Source organism: Hemiscyllium ocellatum, chromosome 4 (genome assembly GCF_020745735.1).
Source record: "Hemiscyllium ocellatum isolate sHemOce1 chromosome 4, sHemOce1.pat.X.cur, whole genome shotgun sequence".
Lineage (NCBI taxonomy): Eukaryota > Metazoa > Chordata > Chondrichthyes > Orectolobiformes > Hemiscylliidae > Hemiscyllium > Hemiscyllium ocellatum.
In genome coordinates, this window is record NC_083404.1 from 74892738 (window position 1) to 74919947 (window position 27210).

General features: G+C 43.5%; 1 protein-coding gene across 2 annotated transcripts; it reads right to left on the bottom strand.

Moving 5' to 3' along the window:
* Positions 1–2590: 2590 nt before the first annotated feature.
* On the bottom strand, positions 2591–27209 carry mrpl15 (mitochondrial ribosomal protein L15). Of its 2 annotated transcripts, none has more exons than XM_060823466.1 (5): positions 27138–27209; positions 7171–7328; positions 4902–5067; positions 3911–4034; positions 2591–3221 (listed from the first exon to the last, which is right to left on the bottom strand). In XM_060823466.1, exons 1-5 carry the CDS (start codon positions 27171–27173, stop codon positions 2884–2886), a joined length of 822 nt encoding a protein of 273 aa, XP_060679449.1. In that variant the 5' UTR covers positions 27174–27209; the 3' UTR covers positions 2591–2883. The 2 variants fall into 2 exon arrangements, with proteins under 2 accessions (XP_060679449.1, XP_060679442.1); XM_060823459.1 differs by lacking the exon at positions 27138–27209 and adding an exon at positions 26749–26880.
* Between the last annotated feature and the right edge of the window lies 1 nt (position 27210).

The following is a 27210-nucleotide window of genomic DNA, read 5'->3' on the forward strand; positions in this document are numbered from 1 at the left end:
CCCATCCACACTCCTTTCTTTATAATGTCAATGTTTTTGACTTCAAGGGTTCTCAACCCCACTCTGTCACTAGGAATGATTGGGATTCCTAGCACCAAGCCTTGGGCCTAACTGAAAGCTTCCAGCTGTCATTAAATTATAGCTTGAGCAATTGCCTCAGTTGGCAGCTGTACATGTCGACATGTATTCTTTCCAGTGCCAGGTGTTCCAAATTTTCATCGCTGATCCAGAATGGGACATTCCCTTGGCTAGCCTGTCAGAGATCCTGCTTCAGTTGCTCAACTATCTAGTTCCCATGGTTGCCATACAAGGTGCGATATTGCCACCTACGATCATCCATTTTACCCTGGATGATCTTATTGACAGTTTTGCATCACTTTGGAGTATGGTCACTAGGTAGTGGTTCCCTGTCAATTGTCCTGTTATCTCCTTTCAGTTGTCCTTTAATTCCTCCAAGGTTTGTTTGACTTGTTGGGCCAAGACCCTGAATTTATTCTCCAAATGAGATCAAGTATATTAACTGTTGACCATCCTGCCCCATATGCTGTAGCTGTATCATGATGGAGTTCTCTTCTCTCACGCTTAGTTACAGGTCATAGTTTACCCTCATATTTCCTGTCTCTCCTCCCATTATCCTATGAGTCAAGTGTGAGCACTGTTTAATTGGGGAAGGGTACCATCCCAAATAGCTATGTCCCTGCTATATTTATCATTAATGACATGAATTCATGGTGGATATTGTTGAACAAAATTTTGCCTGCGGACTTAATCACCAGTCTGTTGAGAGGACCTGGAATGCTTGTGGAACATGTTGAAGCAGGAGCTTTTACTGCCACCGTGGTCTGCTTTTAATTTCATATTCTTGAAATTCTACCTGGCAAGGCCTCCAAAACAGGATTCGAATTTGTCCAAAGCTTTGTCCAGGCTGTGCACTAGGCATCTCACTATCGTGCACCGATTTCCAATCAATCATCTGTGATCATTATTTGTGGGTGGCACAGTGGTTAGTACTGCTGCCTCACAGCGCCTGAGACCCGGGTTCAATTCCCGCCTAGGCGACTGACTGTGTGGAGTTTGCACGTTCTCCCCGTGTCTGCGTGGGTTTCCCTGGGGTGCTCCGGTTTCCTCCCACAGTCTAAAGATGTGCAGGTCAGATGAATTGGCTATGCTAAATTGCCCACAGTGTTAAGTAAGGGGTAAATGTAGGGGTATGGGTGGGTTGCGCTTCGGTGGGTCGGTGTGGACTTGTTGGGCCAAAGGGCCTGTTTCCACACTGTAAGTAATCTAATTTAATCCGTGCCACCACCTATGAGCCTGCAGCAAGCCCAATAGCTTGTGCTAGGGAGCTTTAATTTTTTTTCCTTTTTTCTTCATTTCCCCTCACCCCCATCTAATGACAGTAGTACTTATTTTTCCCCAGCACCCATGTCATGTATGTGCAGGTTTAAGACAGTGAATAACAACAAGTGCATAAATCTTTATTTATAGTTCACAACCAGGAAGAAAGGAGACACCAGAGTAGCCAGTGACAAGCAGTGCCCTTCTCAACAAAGGACAATGCTGCATGGTCAGAAGAAGTGAAGGGGAGGGCAGGGATTAAATCAAAATAGAGCCAGAGGGGGAAATAAAACACTTCACTCCCTGCAGTACCCACCTTTCCTTGAACAGCTCAAGGGTGTTCGTGAACACCGTGTACTCCTTCTCCGAGACACTCTGTGCACTTTCTCTTCAAGGAGCCCATGATCAAGATCAACATTAAATTTAAAATTTGAGGTCCATTCAGAAGTTAATAAGTAAGAAGAATCTGTTCTTGAATTTGTTGGTACATGTTTAAGCCTTTGTATTTTCTGCCTGATGGAAGAAGTTACAAGAGACTATAATCTGAGATCCCTCCCACCCAGGTTATGTTGGCTACCTTCCAAAGGCAGCGAGAAGCATAGATGGAGTCAAAGGACTGGATCACGACCGTTCACCTTAATTTCTGGTTCTAGCTCACCATGCCAATTTAAGTCTACCATCTAACAGTACAGGTAGTTGTCCTATAATGCATGTGTATTAAACACTATTTGGTTGTAACGTAATTTGCGAATACCCTTCGGATTTGTTGGGCCAAATGGCCTGTTCCCACACTGTAGGGATTCTTATGATTCAGGAATTTGCTTGATCATAATTTTGGGGCTAGTTTATTGCCCAGAGACAAAAACTGCAGATGCTGGAATCCAAGGTAGACAAGCAGGAGGCTAGAAGAACACAGCAAGCCAGACAGCATCAGGTGGTAAAGTCAACCCAAGCACTACCCCAACAGTCCTTTAGACTATGGTATTTACATCCTATACAAATTCTCTCTGTTCTTAAATTCTAGTTGGGATTTCTTAGCGTCTGCTTGGTTTTAAGTTGTGTACATCTCAAGCTGTAAAAATACAATAGTTGGAACTTGTGTACAAGTGTCAAAATCATATGTGCAAATTGAGAGAAATTCGGAAGAGACACAGTAGAGGAAAAATTTAACACAAGCAATAGAAAAAACAGAAAGAGTCATAAAAGGATTGCAAGAAAGGATAGAAAAGAAAGACAAGTAGAAAACAATACATTGTAAAGATTAAAAGTTAATTTATTTTAATTTTTCTCCAAGAGCACCAGCACAGGAGAATACAATGTTAAAATACATTGTGCATTAAATCAAAGAACAACAGTACATCTTCCAAATCACCATGAGCAATACCACCAGTTACTAGCTAAGTTTTAATGCCAGTATCTACTTAAAGTCAATAGAAAACTTCAACTCAGAAATACATAACCAAGTAGAAAACAAACATTTAATTCATTACTTAGTTCACATTGACAAATAATCAACATTAAGTTACAACTACATCATTATCAGTTTCAAGAACTATAGTAACTACACAGCTCTTCATCAGTTGGTTTTAAAATTTTCTTTTCTGATAAGTTTACCACCCAACCAGGAGCAAGCCCAAAGAAAATTTGTCGAGGATCTTTACGCATTGTTAACATGTTGTACATTTCATCTTTAGTGATGTCTGGTAGAATATAGCCATATTTCTTAGCAAGATCTATCCGTGCTTCTTGAACTTTTGCTGGGTCTGCTAAATAACCACGATTTTGTGCATCTGTATAGTAAGGAACCAGTTCTTCAGGTGGAAGCATGCGTTTTGGAATAGGTTGTCCTCTTAGAAAAAAAGGCACTGGCTTACATAAAACATCTGTTGAAATGCAGAAACATTGTTAAATGGTTAAGCATGCTGAAACATAACTTTTTTTTTGAAACCAATTAAGATTTTAAAATCCATAAGTTTATTGCTAAAATCCATGAATGTAAGCCATGCCTGTTACAAATACTTCCTTCTGATAACATTTCACATGCTTACGTTTGACCTTTTGTTTTCTGTTGATCAGGAAGAACAAAGAGTACTACTGCATATTTACTCATTTTGTGCAACTCCGAGTCATGCTAAATCCATCACTTTAGTGCCAATTGTGAGCAGTTTAGTGCATTACACCTATACCCACTGTGAAATTACACAAGGCATTTAGATTTTAATAAGTACACTTTCAATTTGCTGTATCTGAAGCTCAAGCATCTATTTATATCCTGAGAATTAAGCATGAAGGTTGCAAATTTCTAGGCCAAAGAATCAACAGCATAAAGCCCTTAGAGTGAAAAATTAATTGTAGATAATTTCAACAGTGGGAAAACTCTTAAATAAAACAAAGAACTGTGGATGCTGGAAATCTGAAACAAAAACAATTATTGCTAAAGCAAGTCAGCATGAGTAGAAGGGTCACTGGACTCAAAGTATTATCTCTGCTTTTTCTCCACAGACACTGCCAGACCCAGTGAAAAACTCCACGGTTTAAACAAATATATGCATAAATGGCTAAAAACACTTACCCAAACTTCGTGGATCATAGAATCCTGTAGTTATAATTCCACCATTCTTTTCAATTGCAGCTATAGCAAGCTCTGATACCCACTGGACTTCAATGCTTACTTTTGCTACAAAGTTGTCAGCACCCTATGATAAATTAAGCACAAGCTGTGGGAATTGTAGTAGATCGTGTAACTTACATTAACTAATGCAATAAACTACTGGTTCACACCTGTGGTCATATTTTACAGTAATTTATACAAAAATGTTATGCTAACAACAGTTTGCGAATACAAACAGATTTCACAGTTTCTAAAATTCTCGATAAACTATAAAAGACCTCCTAGAGGAATAGTCTATAAGTTCACATATACTGTACATTTGCTGCCATCTAATGGCAGCAAGAGAAATAACTATCCAAAAAAAATTGCTTTGTTTTGCCTTATGCTGGTCATATGTTAGCAAGGAGAACAAATCAAAACATTTGATAAAGAAGTCATGTGATTAAAAAATTGCAAGGTTAAGTATTTTAATGATCTCCTAGATTGCATCCCATTAAACTTCAGCTCACCTGTTCTTAATCTATCTGGTGCCAAGCTGCTTTCATTTTTACCATAGCTAATAAACCTAACCCAAACATCCCTGGACGCTATGGGTATATTTTTAGCATGGCCAATCTACCTTACTTGTATGTCTTTGGACTGTGGGAGGAAACCGGAGCATCAGAGGAAATCCATGCAGACTTGGGGTGGACCTGCAAACTCTATATAGACAGACTTGAATCGAACCTGGGTCCATGGCCCAGTGAGGCAGCAGTGCTAACCACTTTACTGCCATGCTGTATATTGGCCCAGAATTATAAAATATGTGGTGGATTTATTTCCTATTGTTGCATACAGATAGATTTCCTGAAATAACAAAGCAACTGGAAAATTGCTGAGCCAAGTTGAGATATAGTAATAGAGCTGTGACTTTGTGTCATTGTTGTGACAGAACAATGCTGGTTTATATTACCTCCTCCACTAGCTGGATTCCGTAGTCTCGTTTGAGTGGCTGGACAGTTACTCCTCTCGCATTCACTAATTGGGTCAGATCAATAGGTTGACTGGGATCCACTCTACCCAGATCTATTAAATACTGAAGACGATTTAGACTTAGTGGTTGGTATTGTCGTCGATAACTAGAAAAGAATTTTAAGTTAAGAATATTTTAGTTTTAAAATATGGTACAAGAAATGATAATTCCTTTACAGATCATTTGTTTTTTTTAAGATTAGATTCCCTACAGTGTGGAAACAGGCCCTTCGGAGCAACAAGTCCATACCGACCCTCCCAAGAACAACCCACCCAGACCCATTCCCCTACATTCACCCCTGACTAATGCACCGAACACTATGGGCAATTTAGCATGGCCAATTCACCTAACCTGCACATCATTGCACTGTGGGAGGAAATTGGAGCATTCGAAGGAAATCCACGCAGACATGGGGAGAATATGCAAACTCCACACAAACAGTTGCCTGAGGCAGGAAGTGAATCCGGATCCCTGACGCTGTAAGGCAGCAGTGCTAACCACTGAGCCATCGTGCTATCTCCCCCAAACAAAAACTACCTTTGGCATTTTGTTCTTCAATACAAATCAACATCCATTATACATAAGTACGCAGGCATATAAACAAGTACACACAATTCCAAACAGGAGTAAACCATTCAGGCCCTTGAAGCTGCTTTACCATTAGATAAGATCATGGCTGATCTCATGGTCGTTTAATCTTCATTCCCCTCTCTGCCATTTCATGAAATTACAACATTCAAATAGTGCATTTCACAAGTTTAGAAAGGCTGTAAGTTTTTTCTACAGTGAGTCAATGCAAAAACAAAACAGGCAATTGTCATACAGTAGGATTAACAGCAACATAAAATTGACCTTTTGCATATTTATGGAATGGGCTTAGATCCCCAGCATTATGAACCTTGTGATTCAGAAATGAGAGTTCTATCAAAAGTCATTGTCAAAATACATCTGCATAAGATACAGAAAACCACCCTTGGCGTTTTGCCCAAATGTATCAAGCTCAAGTGGTTCATCTTAATAACAAGGCAAAAGGCCTCCTCCAGCCAAAACTGAAACTTGCTCCAGAACCCCACCATCACTAAATCCTGTGTATGTGCTCTGTCTTTGGGAAGCTGCTCAGTTAAGTCTTCATTAAACATCATTTGCAATCGATGCAAAGGTTGCAGTCTACAAGGCTATCATATTCCTGAAATTCATCTAAAAACTATGAAACGTGGGTAGATTAACAACACTCAAGAAAGCATTGAGGTGCATCACAGCTAACCATGTAATATACACCCTCCAAAAACAAATAACAAAGAGCAGTAAGGTGGAGGACATGAGAGCAAGGACAAAGTGCAAAAAGCCATGCAACCCCTCATCAACCACAGGCCAACCAAAAGACCAGCTGATGAGTGACTGCTTTAATGGAATGTGGAAACTCCCCCAACCCCCACATGCTGTCTCTTCTTCATCCTTTTGCTTTTCCTCTTTTTATCTTTCATTGACTTCACTTATCTCTTACAGCATCTCTCGCTCTCTCTTTTTATTCCAGACTCCAATGCAAAGATCAGCACAGAGACCAGAAAACAGAGGTATGAGTGCATATGTACATACCATTAGATATGAATATTTGTTCATATATACATATTTGTGTGTATATATACACACACATATCTGTATCACTAAATTATGAATGTCTAATTTGCCTGTACATGCCAAGTAGTAAGTAACAACGAAATTCAACACCTTGTTAAAACATGCAATATTTGCCTCAAGCTCCATGCTTGCGAATGTCATCATTGGCAGAGGTTGTCAGGAACAGAACCCTCACAGATACAGATGAATGACTGTATGCACTTACCCCCAGCCACTTGCAAATAAGTACAGATATGCAACAAGCATATGTATACAGCAGGTGGGCACATATGCATGTGCATACATAAGGCGTGAAATCACTTCCGAATAAACTGATACACATGTAATCAGGCAAACGCTGGCATTGAGATGTATAAGCATGTACACAGCAAGTTATCTATACACAAGAACATGGGTAGCTATTTATATGTTCATATGAATGTTTAAACATGCATGATCTCATTGCACATACACACGTACAACGAAATCCATGTACATCTTCCATGAAAACCATGTTTTCAAAATATAGCATACCAATAGGTTGTAATGTGGATAACCACTGCATAGTCAATAGATTTTATTTTAAACCAACCTGTGCCCCTCATTGTATCCATATTTTGGAATAACAATGTAAAATGGAGTCTGTCCACCTTCAAATCCTAATCGGGGCCGATTTCCACGCTGGGTTTGCCCCTTGTGACCTCGGCCACTCTTTTTCCCTCCATGGATTCCCCTGCCACGTCTTTTTTCCTGAAAGTTGAGCATTAGTTAATTATCAACAATACATCTTTTATTCATCGTAGTTAGTTGGCTATGAAACCTTTTTAGTTCCCATTTCTAGCAACAAACACCTAAGAATATTCATTTCAGAAGTCACAGAAAGTTGCACTTGGGCTTACATGAATGGCAAGAAATATTGCTAATTTGGCCACAGCAATTTTATTACCACCTTAAATAACATTAAAGTTATTTCTAAAAAGACTCCATGAGGATTCAGGACTAATCAGGACAGAGTTAACTACTGTCAGCACTACAGAACACAGGTGTTGGGATGACTAGGCAATCAAGAACAAGGGGACATAATACAATCGGGGATATGGCATGGACCACTTAGGAGTGAAGAGAAATTTCTTCAAAGGTTGGTGAAGCTTTGAAATTCTCTACTACATTAAGGTGGGAGACCAAGCTACTGAAAACAGATTTGTAGACTTTAACAGCATTAATGGGTATGGGAAGATAGACGATCAACCATAATCATCGAATGACAGAGTAGAGTTGATCAACTTCATGACCTACTTTTGTTCCTATTTTCAACATCCAATGTTTCATATTTCTACCTTTACGTAAGTTACTCTGGCTATTATGTTTTGGCTGTTTTGTAGTTAACTTAGTGTTGTAATGCATGCCTGGGATCATATTAACGGACTCCAGTAAAAGATAATGGTAATACACTGTGATAGGCTAGTTTAATCACTGGTAAATGACCTAACGATGATGGGGTAATGTGATAGATTAAGTGTAATGTAGGGAACCAGTGTGGCAGACAATGATTAGTTTAGAAAGACAAAGGAAGCCAGTATGATTGGTTACGCTAATGTTATACGAAATAAGGTAGGTGAACTTGCAGCGTGGGTTGGTACCTGGGATTTCGATGTTGTGGCTATTACGGAGACATGGGTAGAACAGGGACAGGATTGGCTGTTGCAGGTTCCAGGGTTTAAATGTTTTAGTAGGGTCAGAGGTGGGGGTAAAAGAGGGGGAGGTGTGGCATTGCTTGTCAAAGATAGTATCACAGCAGCGGAAAGGACGAAGGATGAAGACTCGCAATCTGAGGTAGTTTGGGCTGAGCTTAGAAATAGGAAAGGTGAGGTCACCCTGTTAGGAGTTTTCTACAAGCCTCCTAATAGTCCTAGAGACATTGAAGAAAGGACTGCGAGGATGATTCAGGAGAAGAATGAAAGTAATAGGGTGGTTGTTATGGGGGACTTTAACTTTCCAGATATTGACTGGGAAAGCATAGCTCGAGTACGTTAGATGGGTCGGTGTTTGTCCAATGTGTGCAGGAGAGTTTTCTGACACAATATGTAGATAGGCCAACAAGAGGTGAGGCCATACTGGATTTGGTTCTGGGTAACGAACCAGGCCAGGTGTTAGAATTGGAGGTAGGTGAGCACTTTGGAGACAGTGACCACAATTTGGTGACTTTTACTCTAGTGATGGAGAGGGATAAGTGTGCACTACAGGGCAAGAGTTATAGCTGGGGGCAGGGAAATTATGATGCGGTGAGGCATGACTTAGGATGCGTGGCTTGAAAAAGTAGGCTTCAAGGGAAGGGTACAATAGATATGTGGAGCTTGATCAAGGAGCAACTATTGAGTGTCCTTGATAAGTATGTACCTGTCAGGCAGGGAGGAAAGGGTCGTGTGAGGGAGCCGTGGTTTAATAAGGAATTGGAATCCCTTGTTAAAGGGAAGGGGGCGGCCTATGTAAAGATGAGGCATGAAGGTTCAATTGGGGCAATTGAGAGTTATAAGGTAGCCAGGAAGGATCTAAAGAGAGAGCTAAGAGCAGCAAGGAGGGGACATGAAAAATCCTTGGTTGGTAGGATTAGGGAAAACACAAAGGCTTTCTATAGGTATGTCAGGAATAAAAGAATGACTAGGGTAGGAATAGGTCCAGTCAAGGATAGTAATGGGAAGTTGCGTGTGGAGGCTGAAGAAATTGAGGAGACACTGAATGAATACTTTTCGTCAGTATTCACTCAGGAACAGGACATTGTTGCCATGTGAATATTGAGTCACAATTAGAATGGATGGCTTTGAGGTATGCAGGGAAGAGGTGTTGGAAATTCTGGAAAGGGTGAAAATAGATAAGTTCCCTGGGCCTGATGGCATTTATCCTAGGATTCTCTGGGAAGCAAGGGAAGAGATTGCAGAGTCATTGGTCTTGATTTTTATGTCCTCTTTGTCTACAGGAATAGTGCCAGAAGACTGGAGGATAGCAAATGTGGTTCCCCTGTTTGAGAAGGGGGATAACCCTAGTAACTATAGGCTGGTGATTCTTACCTCTGTTGTGGGTAAAGTCTTAGAGAGAATTGTAAGGGATAGGATTTATTCCTATCCAGATGTTCATAATGTGATCAAGGATAGTCAGCATGGTTTTGTGAAGGGTAGGTCGTGCCTCACAAACCTTATTGAATTCTTTGAGAAGGTGACTAAGGAGGTGGATGAGGGTAAAGCGGTAGATGTGGTATATGTGGATTTTAGTAAGGCGAAGTTCTGGTTACCGCATTATAAGAAGGATGTGGAAGCTTTAGAAAGGGTGCAGAGGAGATTTACTGGGATGTTGCCTGGTATGGAGGGAAGGTCTTATGAGGAAAGGCTGAGGGACTTGAGGCTGTTTTCGTTAGAGAGAAGAAGGTTGAGCGGTGACTTAATGGAGACATATAAGATAATCAGAGGATTAGATAGGATGGGCAGGGACAGCCTTTTTCCAAATATGGTGACGGTGACTACGAGGGGGCATAGCTTTAAATTGAGGGGTGATTGATATAGGACAGATGTCAGAAGTAGTTTCTTTACTCAGAGAGTAGTAAGTGTATGGAATGCTTTTCCTACAATGGTAGTAGATTCGCCAACTTTAAGTACATTTAAGTCGTCATTGGACAAGCAAATGGAAGTAAATTGAATAGTGTAGGTTAGATGGGCTTCAGATTGGTATGACAGGTCGGCACAACATTGAGGGCCGAAGGGCCTGTACTGCGCTGTCATGTTCTATGTAAGGTTCCCCATGGTAGGCTACTGCAAAAAAAAATACGGAGGTATGGCATGGAGGGTGAGTTGGAAGTTTGGATTAGCAATTGGCTGGCTGGAAGAAGACAGAGTAGGAGTTAATGGTAAAGGTTAATCTTGGAGTGCAGTTACCAGTGGTGTTCCGCAAGGATTTGTTTTGGGACCATTGCTCTTTGTCATTTTTATAAATGACCTGGAGGAGGGGCTAGAAGGTTAGGTGAGCAAGTTTGCGGATGACATGAAAGTCAGTGGAGTTGTGGACAGCGAAGAAGGATGTGGCAGGTTATAGCGGGATATAGATAAGTTGCAGAGCTGAGCAGAAAGGTGGCAAATGGAGTTCAATGTAGCTAAGTGAGAAGTGATTCACCTTGGTAAGAGTAACAAGAAGATGGGGTACTGGGCTAATGGTCGGATACTTGGTAGTGTGGATGAGCAGAGGGATCTTGGTGTCCATGTACACAGATCTCTGAAAGTTAAACCCAGGTAAATAGTGCTGTGAAGGCGGCATATGGCGTACTGGCTTTTATTGGTAGAGGAATCGAGTTCCGGAGTCCTGAGGTCATGTTGCAGTTGTATAAGACTCTGGTGCGGCCGCATCTGGAGTATTGGACTCTCCCTCTTGATGGGCATTTAAATGGGTATTGGATAGGCATATGGAGGATAGTGGCTAGTGTAGGTTAGGTGGGCTTGGATCGGCACAACATCGAGGGCCAAAGGGCCTGTACTGCACTGTATTTTTCTATGTTCTATGTTATCCAAAATGTGCGGGAACAACAACTGTATAAATTGCAGGCAGAAAGGATTGGTGGGCAATCGGGAAACTATTAGCTGATTGCCACAGTTTTTCTTTGCAAATTAAAGTTTAACTCCTTGAGGGATTTTCTGTATCTCCTGGTAATTTTTACAGACTATTGAGGGATTCTTCCACAACACCTTCCTCCAAGACCCTTGGAGGATATAATAATGTGGTGGCAAGGTCACTAGATTAATAATCCAGTGACCCCGGTGACCACCGCACACGCGATCGCCGCCCCAACAACTGCCCCGGTGACCACCGCACACAGCCATTACACATGTGGCCTCCACAGCGCCCGCGGCACCAAAGGCTGCCGCCGACCGTTACGTCACTTCCGCCTCCACCGACCTCGGAGCCTCCGCGATCGCCGCCCCAACAACTGCCCCGGTGCCCACCGCACACACAACCGCTTCCACGATCGCCGACGGACCCGCGACCCACGTGGCCACCGGGAATGACCATCATTCCTCCGTCGCCGCAACCATTTCCGCCCCTCCGGTTGCCGTCGGCGCAGCCACTTCCGCCCCCACTGACATCACTAACCTGCAGGAGCACAAATCCTCAGGTTTCCCCGCCCCCACGCCGTCTTTCGTCACTACGCGTAACCCCGCCCCCACGCAAACAATCGTCACCACGCATAACCCCACCCCGTCTTTCGTCACTTCACGTAACCCCGCCCCCACGCAAACCCTCGTCACCACGCATAACCCCGCCCCCACGCTTATTTCCGTCACAACACATGACTCCGCCCCCACATCGAGCAACGTCACCACGTCTAACTCCGCTCCTACTTCGATCTCTGTCCCCGCCCCTAGCCCCGCCCCCAGCCCCAGCTCCAGTCCCACACCAGGTCCTAGCTCCCAACCATGCCGGATTTTCACCATCCCTCCAGATCTCCCCCTCGCTGAGGATGAAAGATCAGTCCTCAGCAGGGGCCTCACCTTCATTCCACTACGCCCTCGGATTAATGAGTTCAACACGCGCCGAGATATTGAACAATTCTTCCGCCGCCTTCGCCTCCGTGCCTACTTTCACAACCAAGACTCCCGCCCACCCTCTGACGACCCCTTCTCCCGCCTCCAACACACCCCATCCACCTGGACACCCCGTGCTGGCCTCCTACCTGCCCTCGACCTCTTTATAGCCAACTGCCGCCGTGACATTAACCGACTCAACCTGTCCATCCCTCTCACCCACTCCAACCTCTCACCCTCAGAACGTGCAGCCCTCCACTCCAATCCCAACCTCACCATCAAACCCACAGACAAGGGAGGCACGGTGGTAGTTTGGCGCACTGACCTTTATACCGCTGAGGCCAAACGCCAGCTCGCGGACGCCTCCTCTTATCGCCCCCTTGACCACGACCCCACCTCCCACCACCAAACCATCAACTCCCAGACCATCCATGACCTCATCACCTCAGGGGATCTCCCATCCACCGCCTCCAACCTCATAGTCCCACAACCCCGCACCGCCCGTTTCTACCTCCTGCCCAAAATCCACAAACCTGCCTGCCCCGGCCGACTCACTGTCTCAGCCTGCTCCTGCCCCACCGAACACATCTCCCAATACCTCGACACAGTCCTGTCCCCTTTAGTCCAAGAACTCCCCACCTACGTTCGGGACACCACCCATGCCCTCCACCTCCTCCAGGATTTTCGCTTCCCCGGTCCCCAACGCCTTATTTTCACTATGGACATCCAGTCCCTGTACACCTCCATCCCCCATCACGAAGGACTCAAAGCCCTCCGCTTCTTCCTTTCCCGCCGCACCAACCAGTACCCTTCCACTGACACCCTCCATCGACTGACTGAACTGGTCCTCACCCTGAATAACTTCTCTTTTCAATCCTCCCACTTCCTCCAAACTAAAGGAGTTGCCATGGGCACCCGCATGGGCCCCAGCTATGCCTGTCTCTTCGTAGGATATGTGGAACAGTCCATCTTCCGCAACTACACTGGCACCACCCCCCACCTTTTCCTCCGCTACATCGATGACTGTATTGGCGCTGCCTCGTGCTCCCACGAGGAGGTTGAACAGTTCATCAACTTTACTAACACCTTCCATCCCGACCTGAAATTCACCTGGATTGTCTCAGACTCCTCCCTCCCCTTCCTAGACCTTTCCATCTCTATCTCGGGCGACCGACTCAACACAGACATCTATTATAAACCGACTGACTCCCACAGCTACCTGGACTACACCTCCTCCCACCCTGCCCCCTGTAAAAACTCCATCCCATATTCCCAATTCCTTCGTCTCCGCCGCATCTGCTCCCAGGAGGACCAGTTCCAATACCGTACAGCCCAGATGGCCTCCTTCTTCAAGGACCGCAGATTCCCCCCAGACGTGATCGACGATGCCCTCCACCGCACCTCCTCCACTTCCCACTCCTCCACCCTTGAGCCCCACTCCTCCAACCGCCACCAAGACAGAACCCCACTGGTTCTCACCTACCACCCCACCAACCTCCGCATACAACGTATCATCCACCGTCATTTCCGCCACCTCCAAACGGACCCCACCACCAAGGATATATTTCCCTCCCCTCCCCTATCAGCGTTCCGCAAGGACCACTCCCTTCGTGACTCCCTCGTCAGGTCCACACCCCCCACCAACCCAACCTCCACCCCGGCACCTTCCCCTGCAACCGCAGGAAATGTAAAACTTGCGCCCACACCTCCACACTCACTTCCCTCCAAGACCCCAAGGGATCCTTCCATATCCGCCACAAGTTCACCTGTACCTCCACACACATCATCTATTGCATCCGCTGCACCCGATGTGGCCTCCTCTATATTGGTGAGACAGGCCGCTTACTTGCGGAATGCTTCAGAGAACACCTCAGGGACGCCCGGACCAACCAACCCAACCACCCCGTGGCTCAACACTTTAACTCTCCCTCCCACTCCACCGAGGACATGCAGGTCCTTGGACTCCTCCACCGGCAGAACATAACAACACGACGGCTGGAGGAGGAGCGCCTCATCTTCTGCCTGGGAACCCTCCAACCACAAGGTATGAATTCAGATTTCTCCAGTTTCCTCATTTCCCCTCCCCCTACCTTGTCTCAGTCGGTTCCCTCAACTCAGCACCGCCCTCCTAACCTGCAATCTTCTTCCTGACCTCTCCACCCCCACCCCACTCTGGCCTATCACCCTCACCTTGACCTCCTTCCACCTATCCCACCTCCATCGCCCCTCCCCCAAGTCCCTCCTCCCTACCTTTTATCTTAGCCTGCTTGGCTACTCTCTCTCATTCCTGATGAAGGGCTTATGCTCGAAACGTCGAATTCTCTATTCCTGAGATGCTGCCTGGCCTGCTGTGCTTTGACCAGCAACACATTTTCAGTAATAATCCAGAGGACCAACTAATTAGTTCATGGGCTCAAATTCAATTAAGATAGCTGGTGGAATTTATATTAAGTTAATAAAACTTTTAAGACATCTCCATTATTACCTGGTCTGACTAACATGGGGGCAGCAACACCCTCTGCAGCAGCCTAACGAGCCACTCAGTTGAAGAGTAATTGAAGGTGGACAACAAATGCTGGCCTTGCCGATGATGTCAGCATTTCATGAAAAAAGATCAATGAAATAAAACTTAACCAAGTCACTTCTCTTATTCAAAAGCAAAATAATACTAGTTAGAGATCTTAAGTAAAAACAAACAAAGTGCTGAAGAAATACAGAAAGGATATTGGAGACATCTCTGGAGAGAAACAATTAACATGGAGTCCAATATTTGAGTAATAACAGTTTTTCCTCTCCCCACAGATGCTATCACAATTGCTGAGGTTACCTGATTTGATTCTCCTTCTCTTAGTATCTCCTTCTTTGTTTATGATCACAACATGAAGGAGCAGAAGTAGGCCATTCTGACCATTGAATCTGCTCTACAATTTAATGAGATTTTAGCAGATCTTATCATCCTCAACTCTACTTTCCTCTTTCCCTATAACATTCAATTTCCTTAGCGATTAAAGGTCTATCACAGCTTTGAATATACTTCTATGCGGCTGCTTTCCATAGTCATTCTCCATTTAAATATTCAGGTCTTATATTCTTCCTACTAAAGTGCATAATCTAATCTTTCCACGTTATATTTCATGTGCAAACTTTTTGCTCACTCGCTTAACATGCCTATATCCCTCTTTAGACTAATTTTGTCATCGTGACTATGTACCTTCCCATCTATTTTTGTATCGTCTGCAAACTTGGCAAAACTTCTGTCATCCAAATCATTAGTATATGTTGTAAATAACTATAGCCTCAGCATGGATTCCTATGCCAATCTGCTAGTCACAGGTTATCATCCTGAAAATATTCCCTTTATCCCAACTCTGCCTTATAACAATTAGCTAACCCCACTATCCATATTAATATACTTAATTGTGCAATACCTTATCAAACACCTTTTGGAAATTCAAATATACTCCTGCTACTGATTTTTCTGTTTTCTGTCCCCTTAGTGGATTGGAATAAATTTGTCAGGAATGTTTTCCTCTTTATGAAGCCATGTTGACTTGGCCTGTTTTCCTCTTTACAAAGCGATGTTTACCCAGCTTGATTCTGTTACGGATTTTTAAATGCTTTGTTATTACATCTTTTATGACAAACTGTGGCATTTTCCCAATGACAGATGTTCAGCCAACTAGCCTATAGTTGCCTTTTGTCTTCTTTTCCCATTGAATAAAGTTCTTACATTGGGCTTATAACCCTCTGGGAATTTTCCAGAGTCTAAAGATTCTTGAAAGATTACTATTAGTGAATCTGCTATTTCTGTTGATACTTATTTTAAAATCCTAGGATGTAACCCATTAGGTCCAAGGGACATGTCAGCCTTTAGACCCATTAGCCTCTCTAGAACCTTTTTTTTCCTAATGACAACTATTGTGTTTATTGCCCACCTCGATCCACAGCAAGGCTTTTATTACTTCGTATTTTTGGAATGCTCAGAGAGTAGTAGGGCATGGAATGGCCTGCCTGCAGCAATAGTAGACTCGCTGACATCAAGGGCATTTAAATGGGCATTGGACAGACATATAGATAATATTGAATGGTGTAGGTTAGATGAGCATCAGATTATTTTCACAGGTCAGCGCAACATCGAGGGCCAAAGGACCTGTACTGTGCAGTAATGTTCTATATTCTACATTCTACTAATGTAAAGGCTGATGTGAAATATTTATTCAACTTTTCTCCTATTTTTGGCCCCCATTATTACTGCCCTAGCCTCATCCTCTAAAAGTCGATGTTCATTTGGGCATTGCACTTTCTTTTTGTATATGCAAAGAAACTAACACTGTCTGGTCCTATATTAGTTTGAGTTTGCACTCAGCTTATTTTCTTCCTCAATTATGTTTGGTCATGTTTTGTTAGCTTGTAACTTTCCCAATCATCTGGTTTACGAATAACCTTTGTTAAATTGCATTTTTTATTTCAATTTGGTACTATACTTAACTACCTTGGTTTATCATGGTCACTTTATCCCCTTCCTATAAACCTTCCTTTGCACTGGGATAGATCTTTGCTGAGAGCCATGAACAATTTTCTCAAGTTGTAAGCCATTGCTTCTCAATTTCTATTAAGCCCCTTTTTCAGTCCACTCCAGCTAACTCAGCCCTCATCCCTACGTAATGATCCGTATTTACTTTTAGCACAGTTGTTTTCAACCCAGGTTTCCTACGCAAACTGAATGCTAAGTGCTATCATGTCATTTTCACTGTTCTGCAGAGGTCACTTATTCCATCTCATTATACATTACCTGATCCCTGACTGGATCCACAACATATTGCTATACACAACTGTCCTAAATACACTTTGAATTCCTCTTCATTAATACCCCTGCCAATTTAATTTTCCCAGTCAAAGTTATGGATGATTAAGATTAAGGCCTTTTCTACATGTCTTCATTATCTCATGAGTTGTTCTTTGTCCTTTCTCAGAACAAAGCAGCTGTCAAGCAGACAACAGACAATCACATCATCTTCCCTTTCTATTTCATACTTCTACCCACATGATTCTACGTGTTTCAATCGAAGACCGTTTCTTGCCATCGTACTTATTCTACTCCACACTAACAAAGCTACTCCATAATTCTACCTTTCCTACCTCTCCTTTTGAAAAATCATATATCCCCGAGTATTTAGTTCTCAACTTTAATTTGCTTGTAGCCATGTATCTGTAATGGTTTAAAAGAAAGAAATGGAAAATACGAACAGTCGGCCAACTAGCTCTTCAAGCTTGAAACAATTCATTATGATTGTCATGATTTGGAGATGCCGGTGTTGGACTGGGGTGTACAAAGTTAAAAATCACACAACACCAGGTTATAGTCCAACAGTTTAAATTGGAAGCACACTAGCTTTCGGATTGAGCAGCCAATATGAAGCAGTCAATATATGATTGGAATAGTGCAGGTGAACATGAAACAGCCAAACTGCATACAAATCACTTACCAATGGATTCAGCAACAAAACCAATTTGCAATCTGAACTGCCTGTACCCAAGTTCTTCTTGAAATTATACAATGTTTCGGCCTTGACTGCCTTCTATGGTAGTGAATTCCACAGGCTGCCTAAATGGTTTACTCCATATCACTAAACTGTGACCTCTATTTCTGGACTCCCCCTGTGATTTAGTCCTATTAGAAATTTTGTAGGTTTTTATGAGATTTCGCTGCTATCCCCAGCACTTGCCGATTTACCTTCAGTGACTAGCGTACAAGGATACCCAGGCCTTGTTGCACATTTTCCTCTCTCAACTTATAGCCAAACAGATAATAATCGACCTTCCTCTTTCGGCTCCCAAAGTGTACAGCCTTACATTTATCCATGTTATCTTGTATCTGCCAACTCACTCAGCTTGTTCAAATCACACTGAAGCATTGCTGCATCCTCCTCACAGCTCACCCTCCCTTCCAGCTTTGCATCATCTGCAAATTTGGGCATATTACATTTAATTCCCTCATCAAAATCACTAATATATATTGTTAATAGCTGGTATCCATGCATTGATCCCCACTATTTAGCAAGAAATCTTATTTCCCAACTGCCAACAAGCATTCCATCCATTTCAATACACTATCCCACATACACTTTAACTTTACACACTAATCTCTTATGTGGCAAATTGTCAAAATCCTTCTAAAAGTCCAAGTGCATCACATCGCATTGATGAAGGCAGAGCGATAGATATTGTCTGTATGGATTTCAGCAAGGTATTTGATACAGTTCTACATGGTTGACTGGTTTGATCACAAGGAATCCATTGGAGCTAGTCAACTGGGTACAAAATAAGCTTGAAGGTAGGAGACAGAGGTGGTGGTAGAGGGCTGTTTTTGGTCTCGAGGCCTGTGACCACAGCAGTGTGCCGCTGGGTCTACTGGTTTTCATCATTTATATAAATGATTTGAATGTGAATATAGGAAGTATGGTTAGTAAGTTGGCAGATGACTGCAAAATTGGTGGAGTAGCGGACAGAGAAGAAGGTTACTCAGAGTACAACGGGACCTTGATCAGATGGGCCAAAGAGTGGCAATTGGAGTTTTATTTAGATAAATGTGAGAAAGAATGTCATGAAACTTGGAAGATTTCAGAAAAGATTTTGAAGGATGTTACCAGAGTTGGAGGGTTTCAGCGATAAGGAGAGGCTGAATACGCTGGGACTGTTTTTCCCCCCAGAGCAGAGATTGAAGGGTGATCTCAAAGAGGTTATAAAATCATGAGACACATGATAGAGTAATAGCCAACGTCTTTTTCCCAGGGTAGCAGAGTCCAAAACTAGAGGGCATAGGTTTAAGATGAGAAGGGAAAGATTTAAAAAGGGATCGGAGGGACAACCTTTTCACACAAAGGGTCATGTATGAATGAATGAGCTGCCAGAGGAAATGGTGAAGACAGGTACAATTACAAAATTTAAAAAGCACCTGGGTGGATACATGAATAGGAAGAGGTTAGAGAGAGATATGGGCCTAATGCTGGCAAATGGAAGTAGATCAGTTCAAGATGTATGTTTGACGCAGATGAGTTAGACCAAAGGTTCCGTCTCTGTGTTATATAAATCTATGACACTGGCTCCCCCTCAGTAACTCGACGAATTACATCCCTAGTGAATTTATAAGAGAGAAAGTACTCTGAACAAATTTATGTTGAATCTGTTTGATCCTGCCACTGTTTCCAAATGCTTGGCTTATATTTCTTTTACAAAGGTATTCTAGCAAGATTCTTCCCCACTACCAACATCAGGCTGACTAGCGAGTTTTGAGATGATTTGTAGCTCAGGTTGAGGTTCTGGATGTAGGTTTGCTCACTGAGCTGGAAGGTTTGTTTTCAGACATTTCGTCACCATACTAGGTCTTCAGTGAGCCTCTGATTGAAGCTGGTGTAGCCCGCTTTCTATTTATATGTTTGAGTTTCCTAGGGTCGGTGATGCCATTTCCTGTGGTGACATCATTTCCTATGGTGATGTCATTTCCTGTTCTTTTTCTCAAGGGGTGGTAAATGGGACCAAGGACAAGCCAAACAGAGACATGCACGAGACCGAAGGATCTGTTTCCATGCTGTACATCTCTTTGACTCTATAAGCATAGCATTCCAACCAGACCTTTATCAACAAATCTTTATGCCCGTTTCTTGGATACAATACTGTTTAAATTTCCTTGTAAGCCATACTGCGGCCACTGTTCCTATTTTGCATTTGGGCCAAACAGGAATGAACAATTGTTGCAGTTCATCATGCACTCTGAACACTTACCATTGACTTTCCACTATCCTTCAAGTGAACTCACTCCTCCACCCGTAACACCAATCAAAGTCAACTTGCATCTCCAGAAGACCATAAGACATAAGGAGCAGAAATTAGGCCATTTAGTCCATCCGTCATTCAATCATGGCTGATAAGTTTTTTCAACCCCATTCTCCCATTTTCTCCCCATGACAATCAAGAACCTACCTCAGTCTTCAATGCACTCAATGACCTGATCTCAACAGCTTTCTGTGGCAATGAATTCCATAGCTTCACCATTTTTGGCTAAAGACCTTCATCCTTACCTAAAAAAAAGTCTTCCCTTTACTGTAAAATTGAGCCGTCAGGTCCTAGTGTCTCCTACCAATGCAACATCTTCCCAATATCCACTCTGTCCAGGCCATTCAGTGTTCTGTATGCTTCAATTAGACAACCCCACCATCCTTCCAAACTCCAAATATTGATCCAGAGTCCTTAGAAGTTCCTTATATGTTAGGCTTTTCATTCCTGTGACCATTCTTCTGAACCACCTGAAGGCCAGTATATCCTTCCTGAGATATGGGGCCCAAAACTGCACACAATACTCCAAATGTGGTCTGACCAGAACCTTAGAGAACCTCTGACATACATCCCGCCTTTATGTTCAAGTCCTCTCAAAATAAGTCCCATCATTGCATTCGCCTTCCTAACTACTGACTCAACCTGCATGAGAAGATCCTGGATGAGAACTCCCAAATCTCTTTGTACTTCACATTTCTGAATTTTCTCCCCATTTAGAAAACAGTTCATACCTCTATTCTTCCTACCAAATTGCATTACCTCACACTTTCCCATGTTATACTCCATCTACCACTTCTTTGCCCATTCTCCTAATCTGTCCAAATCCTTCTGCAGCCTCCCCACCTCCTTAATACTATCTGTCACTCTACCTATCTTTATATCGTCTACAAACTTAGCCAGAATATCCTCAGTTCCTTCATCTAGATCGTTAATGTATAAAGTGAAAAGTTCATCTGTTGTCTTTCACTGTGTCTCACACCTGCACACATGCGCGCGCGCGCACACACACACACACACACACACGAAAAAAAAAGGTGAAAAATTATGGTCCCAACACTGAGCACTGTGGAACACCACTCGTCAGTGGCTGCCTTCCTCAGAAAGATCCTTTTATTCTCATTCTCTGCTTTCTGCCAGACAGCCAGGCTCCTATTCGTGCTAACTCCTTGCCTCTAACACCATGGGCCCTTATCCTCCTCAGTAGCCTCCTGTGCAGCACCTTGCCAAAGGCCTTCTTGAAGTCCAGACAGATAGCATCCATTGGCTCCCTTTGGTCTAACATGCTCATTAATTCCTCTAAGAATTCCAGCAGATTTCTCAAGCATGACCCACCCCTTGATGAAACCATGGAATTGCTCTATTTTACCATACACTTCCAAGTACAGAGGAACCTCAATTATCTGAATATTGGATTATCCGAAGAAGATCTCAAGGTCCTGATAGAAACATTACATCAAAGATGTGTTTCCAACACTGATCGCTTCTTTTGTTTGCAGTGATTAAAAGTGAATTCAGCTTACTGAAATGCTGCCGAGAAGAGTCCTGGACATCGATGGGAGCCCAGGCACTGTCTCCTACCCTCTTTCTCCCCATACACTTTCCCTGGAGTTCTACATAGGCGTGTACCCTAAACTCCCCCCTTCCCCATATAATTTTTCCAACATTGTCCTGTAAAGGGCAAAGGTAAACTGTCAAAAGGTTGCAGTAAAAACTTGCGTGTATGCACGCTATTTGGACACTCAGCCCCCAAAAGGCAATCTTGTTGTTTGTGTCCAGTCCGGCTGCCCAGGAGAAGGGGTGGTTGACGGACAGGGGATGGTGTTGGTTGTGATTGGGTGTCGGGAGGTGTTTGGGGGGTGGGGGGAGCAGAAGGGTGTGGGGTTGGGGGGTAGTGTTGTACGGGCGAGCAGATGACTTCGGGGGGGATGTTGTAAGAAGGGGTTGAGTGGACAGAAGGGAGATGGGGGATTCGGGGGTGCGGTGTTAGACAGGTTGGGTGTGGTTGGAGGATTGGTGTTGGATGGGGGTTGGGGGCAGTCGGGGGTGGTGTTGGACGGGGTTGGGGAGGTGAGGCGGGCTTGGGGGGCAAGAGGTGTTGGATTGGGTTGGGGTGGGCGGGGTGGTGGTGTTGGACAGGGTTGACATGGTTGGGGATACAGTCAGGAGGGGGAGGTGTTTGACTGGGTCGGAGAAGGTGCAGGCTGGAGGCGGGGAGGCTGTGTTGGTTGGGTTTGGGAGGCGGGTGGGGGCGCAGTGTTGGACAGGGTTAGGGGGCGGATTGGGTTCGGGGGTCATGTGCAGTGTGCTGTTGCGTTGTCTCCTGAATGGGGAGCAGACTTAATAGAAAATGAGCCCCAGAGGAAAGGCATTGGATCAATTAACCAAATATTCAATTATCCAAAGGAAATAGTGCCCGCCCATCTCTTTCAGACAATCGAGTTCCTCTGTATTCAGAAATCTCATCTATCACAATGGATTCCAGAATCTTACCAATGATTGAAGTTAGGCTGATCAGTTTATAATTTTCTGTCTTTTGCCTTACTCCCTTTCCACACAGGGATGTCACGTTAGCAATTTTCCAGTCCTCTGGGACCCTCCCTGACTCTAGCGATTCCTGAAGGATTATCATTAATGCCTCCATTGTCTCTTTAGCTAACTCCCTTAGAACTATGGGGTATTGTCCATCTGGTCCAGGTGATTTATCCACCTTCAGGACATTCAGTTTTTCTCCTTGGCAACCATACTCAGCTCTGCTCTCTCACTCTTGAATTTTTTTTGATATTACCAGTGTCTTCCACCGTGAAGACTCCTCAGCCATTTCCTTGCTCCCCCCCTACTAATAATCTGGTGCTATTTTCCAGCAATCTAATGTCCACTTTTACCTCTCTTTTGCCCTTAATATATCTAAAGACTTTTTTTTGTTCTTTATATATCTGAAAAATCTTACAGCATTGTAATTTCCTCTCTTTAGATTCAGGACTCTAGTTCAAAATCAACTACATCACTGTCCATTGTGATGAGTAATTCTACTATACAATGTCACTCATTCCCAAGGAGCCACGTGGTACTGGATTGCCAATGGTTTCTTTGTGGTTACAAAATAATTAGTCTGGGATGGCCCGTTTCACTTGCCTCCTCAATGGATCAATTCAGAAAACCATCCTGTATCGACTCCAGGAATTCCTCCTATGGAATTTTAACTAATTTGATTTGCCAATCTTATATGTACATTAAAGTTACCCAAAATTACAGATGTTCCTTTATCGCATCTATCTCTAATTTCCCATTTTATGCCATTCCCAACTTCACATAAGACATAGCAGAAGAAATTAGGCTGTTCAGCTGCTCAAGTCTGCTCAAGCCATTCAATCCTGGTCGATAAGTTTCTTAACCCCATTGTCCCGCTTTCTCATTGCAACCCTTGATCCTTAAAGAACCTATAACTCTGTCTTAAATATACTCAATGACCTGGCCTGCACAGCCTTCTGTGGCAATGAATTCCACAAGTTCATCACTGACTGGCTGAAAAAGTTTCTTTTATCTCGAAGACTGTGTCCTCAGGTCCTAGCCTCTCCTACCAATGGAAACACCTTCCCAATGTCTACTTTGTCCAGGCCATTCAGTATTCCGCATGTTTCAATTAGATCCCCCCTCATCCTTCTAAGCTCAGAGTATAGACCTAGAGTCCTCAAATATTCCTCATATGTTAAGCTCCTGGAACCATTCCTCTGAACCTCCTCTGAACACGCTTCAAGCCAGTCCATCCTTCCTGAGATGTGGGACCCAAAATTGTGCACAATACTCCAAATGTGGTCTGATCAGAACCTTAGAAACTCAGAAATACATCCCTGCTTTTATATTCAAGTCCTCTCCAAATAAATCTCAGCATTGCATGTGCCTTCCTAACTACTGACTCAACCTGAAAGAATACTGGACAGGAATATCCAAGACTCCAGACTTCTGAATTTTCTCTACATTTAGAAAACAGTCCATGCCTCTATGCTTCTTACCAAAGTATTACTTCACACTTTCTGACATTGTAATCAATCTGCCACTTCCTTGCCAACTCTGTTAACCTGTTCAAATCCTTCTGCAGCTTCCCACCTCATCATTGATACAAAGATAGGTAGAGGAAGAGGTATCGTTTGCAAACTTAGCCAGAATGCCCTCAGTTCCTTCATCTAAGTTGTTAATGTATAAAGTGAAAGGTTATGATCCAACGGAGCCTTGTGGAACACCACTTTTCACCAACTGCCATCCTGAGGACCATTCTATCCTCACTCTGCTTTCTGCCACAGTCAAGTTCGATCCATGCTAGCACCTTGCCTACAAAACCATGGCTGTTATCGTACTCAGCAGCCTCCTGTGCGGCACCTTGTCAAAGGCCTTCTTGAAGTCAGAGTCATCACATTCATTGGCCCTCCTTGGTCTAATCTGCTCATTATTTCCTCAAAGAATTCTACAAGATTTGTTCGGCATGACTTCCCCCTGATGATGTCATGGTGATTTGCCCTATTTTACCATATATTTTCAAGTATTCAGAAATCTCATCCCTCACAATGGATTTCAGGATCTTACCCACGATCAAAGTTAGGCTTATCTATCTATAATTTTGCATCTTTTGCCTATCTCCCTTTTTAAATAGGGGTGTTATTTTAGAGATTTAAGTCCTCTGGGCCCCTCCCTGACTCTAGCAACTTTTGAAAGATCATCAATAATGTCTCCATGTCTCTTAAGCTATCTCCCTCATAATTCTGGAGCGTGGACCTGAAAAGGAGTCGCAGAGAGAACAGTCTCTCCGAAACTGAGTTAGGGGTGGGGATGAAATATATACCTCTGATGGTGGGGTCTGTTTATAGGTGGCAGAAATGGCAGAGCATGATGCAGCGTATTCGGAGGTTGGTTGGATGGAAGGTGAGGACCGGGGGATTCTGTCCTCGTTGCAGATGGAGGGGTAGGGTTCAAGGGCAGAGGTGCGGTGGTGGGCATCATTGACCACTAAGGAGGGGAAATTGCTGCCTTTGAAAGAGTGGAATGTTCTATGGTGGAATTGGTCCTCCCGGGAGCAGGTGCAGCAGAGGCGGAAGAATTGGGAATAAGGGATAGCATTTTGACAAGAGGCAGGGTGGGAGGTATCTGGGTCCAGGTAGCTGGGGGAAGTTGATGAGTTTGTGTTGGATGTACATGTTGAGTTGGTTGCTCCACGTGATTTATCCATTTATCCACCTCACGCCATCCTTAAAAAGAAACCCCACAAATTAAATTTATGCCCCATGGTATTTATCACACACAAAGCCATTCATTTTGTACTTTTACCATGCCTAATCTGCTGGTGGTTTGTTATCCTTGTACACTCAGTTTCTTCCTGTCTCACTCTGGTTATTGTTATCAAATTAGTTGCTCTGAAAGGCTCCTTCTGTTTTGTAGGTCATTGTATGACCTCTCCAAAGCCCTACCTCTCTAATTAAAGCCTTTTCTACATTTCCATTCAATTCTATAAGACAGTGGTTCAAGTGAAGCCCATTGAATGGAACAGTTCAAACATCTTAGCATATTTCTTTCCATGCCAAAGAAGCTTTATAAATGCAAAATTTGACAGTGCTGATTTCCAAAGTGACAAAAATCATAAAATGTTGAAAAAACTCACCAGGTCTGACAGCAGTTGTGGAGCTAAAGCAGAGTTCAAGTTTTGGGTGCAGTGGCCCTTCAGAACTGACTGTAGCTAAGACAAAGTTGGTAGAGTATATGTGCTGGAGAAGAGGTGGGGAGAGGGGACAAATATTAAACTATAGGTGGAAATGGAATCTGAAGAGAGAAAAAAACAGTTGGGCAAAGAAATGGGGAAAGGTCAGCTTGAGAGAATGAATGGGGACCGTTACGACTGATAATGGGTTGTTTCTAGTCGCAGTCATGTAAATGACCAGCCTGGTAAAGAGACAGAAGATGGTGTTCTGGCCATAAAGTTACTGAACTTGATATTTTTCCATCTTCATGTGGCCTTTTCTTTGGACAAGACTCCATCCTAGACCCCTTCACCCACCTCCAATTCTCTCTCACCTGGATTCCTCCTTCTAGCTGTTTACTGACATTGAGAAACAGTGATCATTCTCTCAGGCTGACCTTTATCCGTTCATTTGTCTGCCCAACTCTTTCTCTTCCTCTCACTGGTCTCCATCTCCACCTATAGTGTACTCTTTACCCCTCCACCTTTCATTTCTTCAGTATATATACTAACTTTTTCCTATCAAATTTGAAACGTTAACTCTACTTTCTCTCCACAGATGCCACTAGAACTGAGTCTTTTTCAACAATTTCTGATTTCCACCATCCGTAGTTTTTTTTTGTTTGTGTTGAAATGAGTTGGACAAGCTTAAGAGAACATGTGCAAAGTTATGGGGAAAGAGCTGAAAACCAACCGAACCACTCTTGCAGAGTAATTACTGTGACTAGGGGCTGAGTGGTCTCTCCACCTCTTTCCGTTCTGCAATTATTCTGTGATCAGAATAATGTGGTTAAGCAGTAGTCCATCACGGTCATCAACTTCTGAATGGGCTTTTAGAAGCAAGCGACTCACGCCCTCCTACTCGTGGGGGGGGGGTGGAATCGAAAGTTCACCCACCACCTCAACCATCGCTTCCCCAATTCTAGAAACTAGTAACTCTCTCCTCGCACTCTCCTGCTATGCAGCAACAGTCATATGAACTCTCCCAGCTGCTAGCTGTCTCCGGTACGTTTGTCTGGATCTACCTCCTTCCCAATTCTCACAGTGGACTCACCTTCTTCTTCGCGCCAGGGTTCGGTCTCAGGTTGGCAAGAGAGACTCGCGGCAGCCGCCGAAGCAGCTCGAGCCCAGCCGAGCCACCTCCTCGCGCCGCCATTTTTCACAACCGTCAACACCAACAGCTTTGTCGTAAAGGTCAGAGCGACTTTACGACATATTCGAAAGCGGCGGGTCCCTAAAATCTCCAGATGACCCATTAGTCCTCTATTTTTTAGTTAATGACTTTTATTTTTAAAATGATACGCGTGACTGTTAAATTTATTTGTGTGTCGTTCACTGCTTAAAAATGCAAATTGTGAAAGTACCAAATAATCGAATCTTGACCAACAGCCATATTTAGTTTTATTACATTGCTGATTAACGTTAATATTTGTATATGTTTACCAGAGCTAGATTTGGAGAGTGAAAAAGACGAATCATTCACGGTCGACGACCACAACTTGGCAAGCGCGCCACT

What these genes read in the sequence shown, in the direction of transcription:
- mrpl15 (XM_060823459.1), bottom strand. Translation starts at nt 26,850, where the DNA reads ATGGCGGCGCGAGGAGGTGGCTCGGCTGGGCTCGAGCTGCTTCGGCGG. An exon ending in ACCCTGGCGCGAAGAAGAAG is followed by an intron (nt 7,329 to 26,748) that starts GTGAGTCCACTG and finishes CTCAACTTTCAG; the next exon opens with GAAAAAAGACGTGGCAGGGG. An exon ending in GGATACAATGAGGGGCACAG is followed by an intron (nt 5,068 to 7,170) that starts GTTGGTTTAAAA and finishes ATTCTTTTCTAG; the next exon opens with TTATCGACGACAATACCAAC.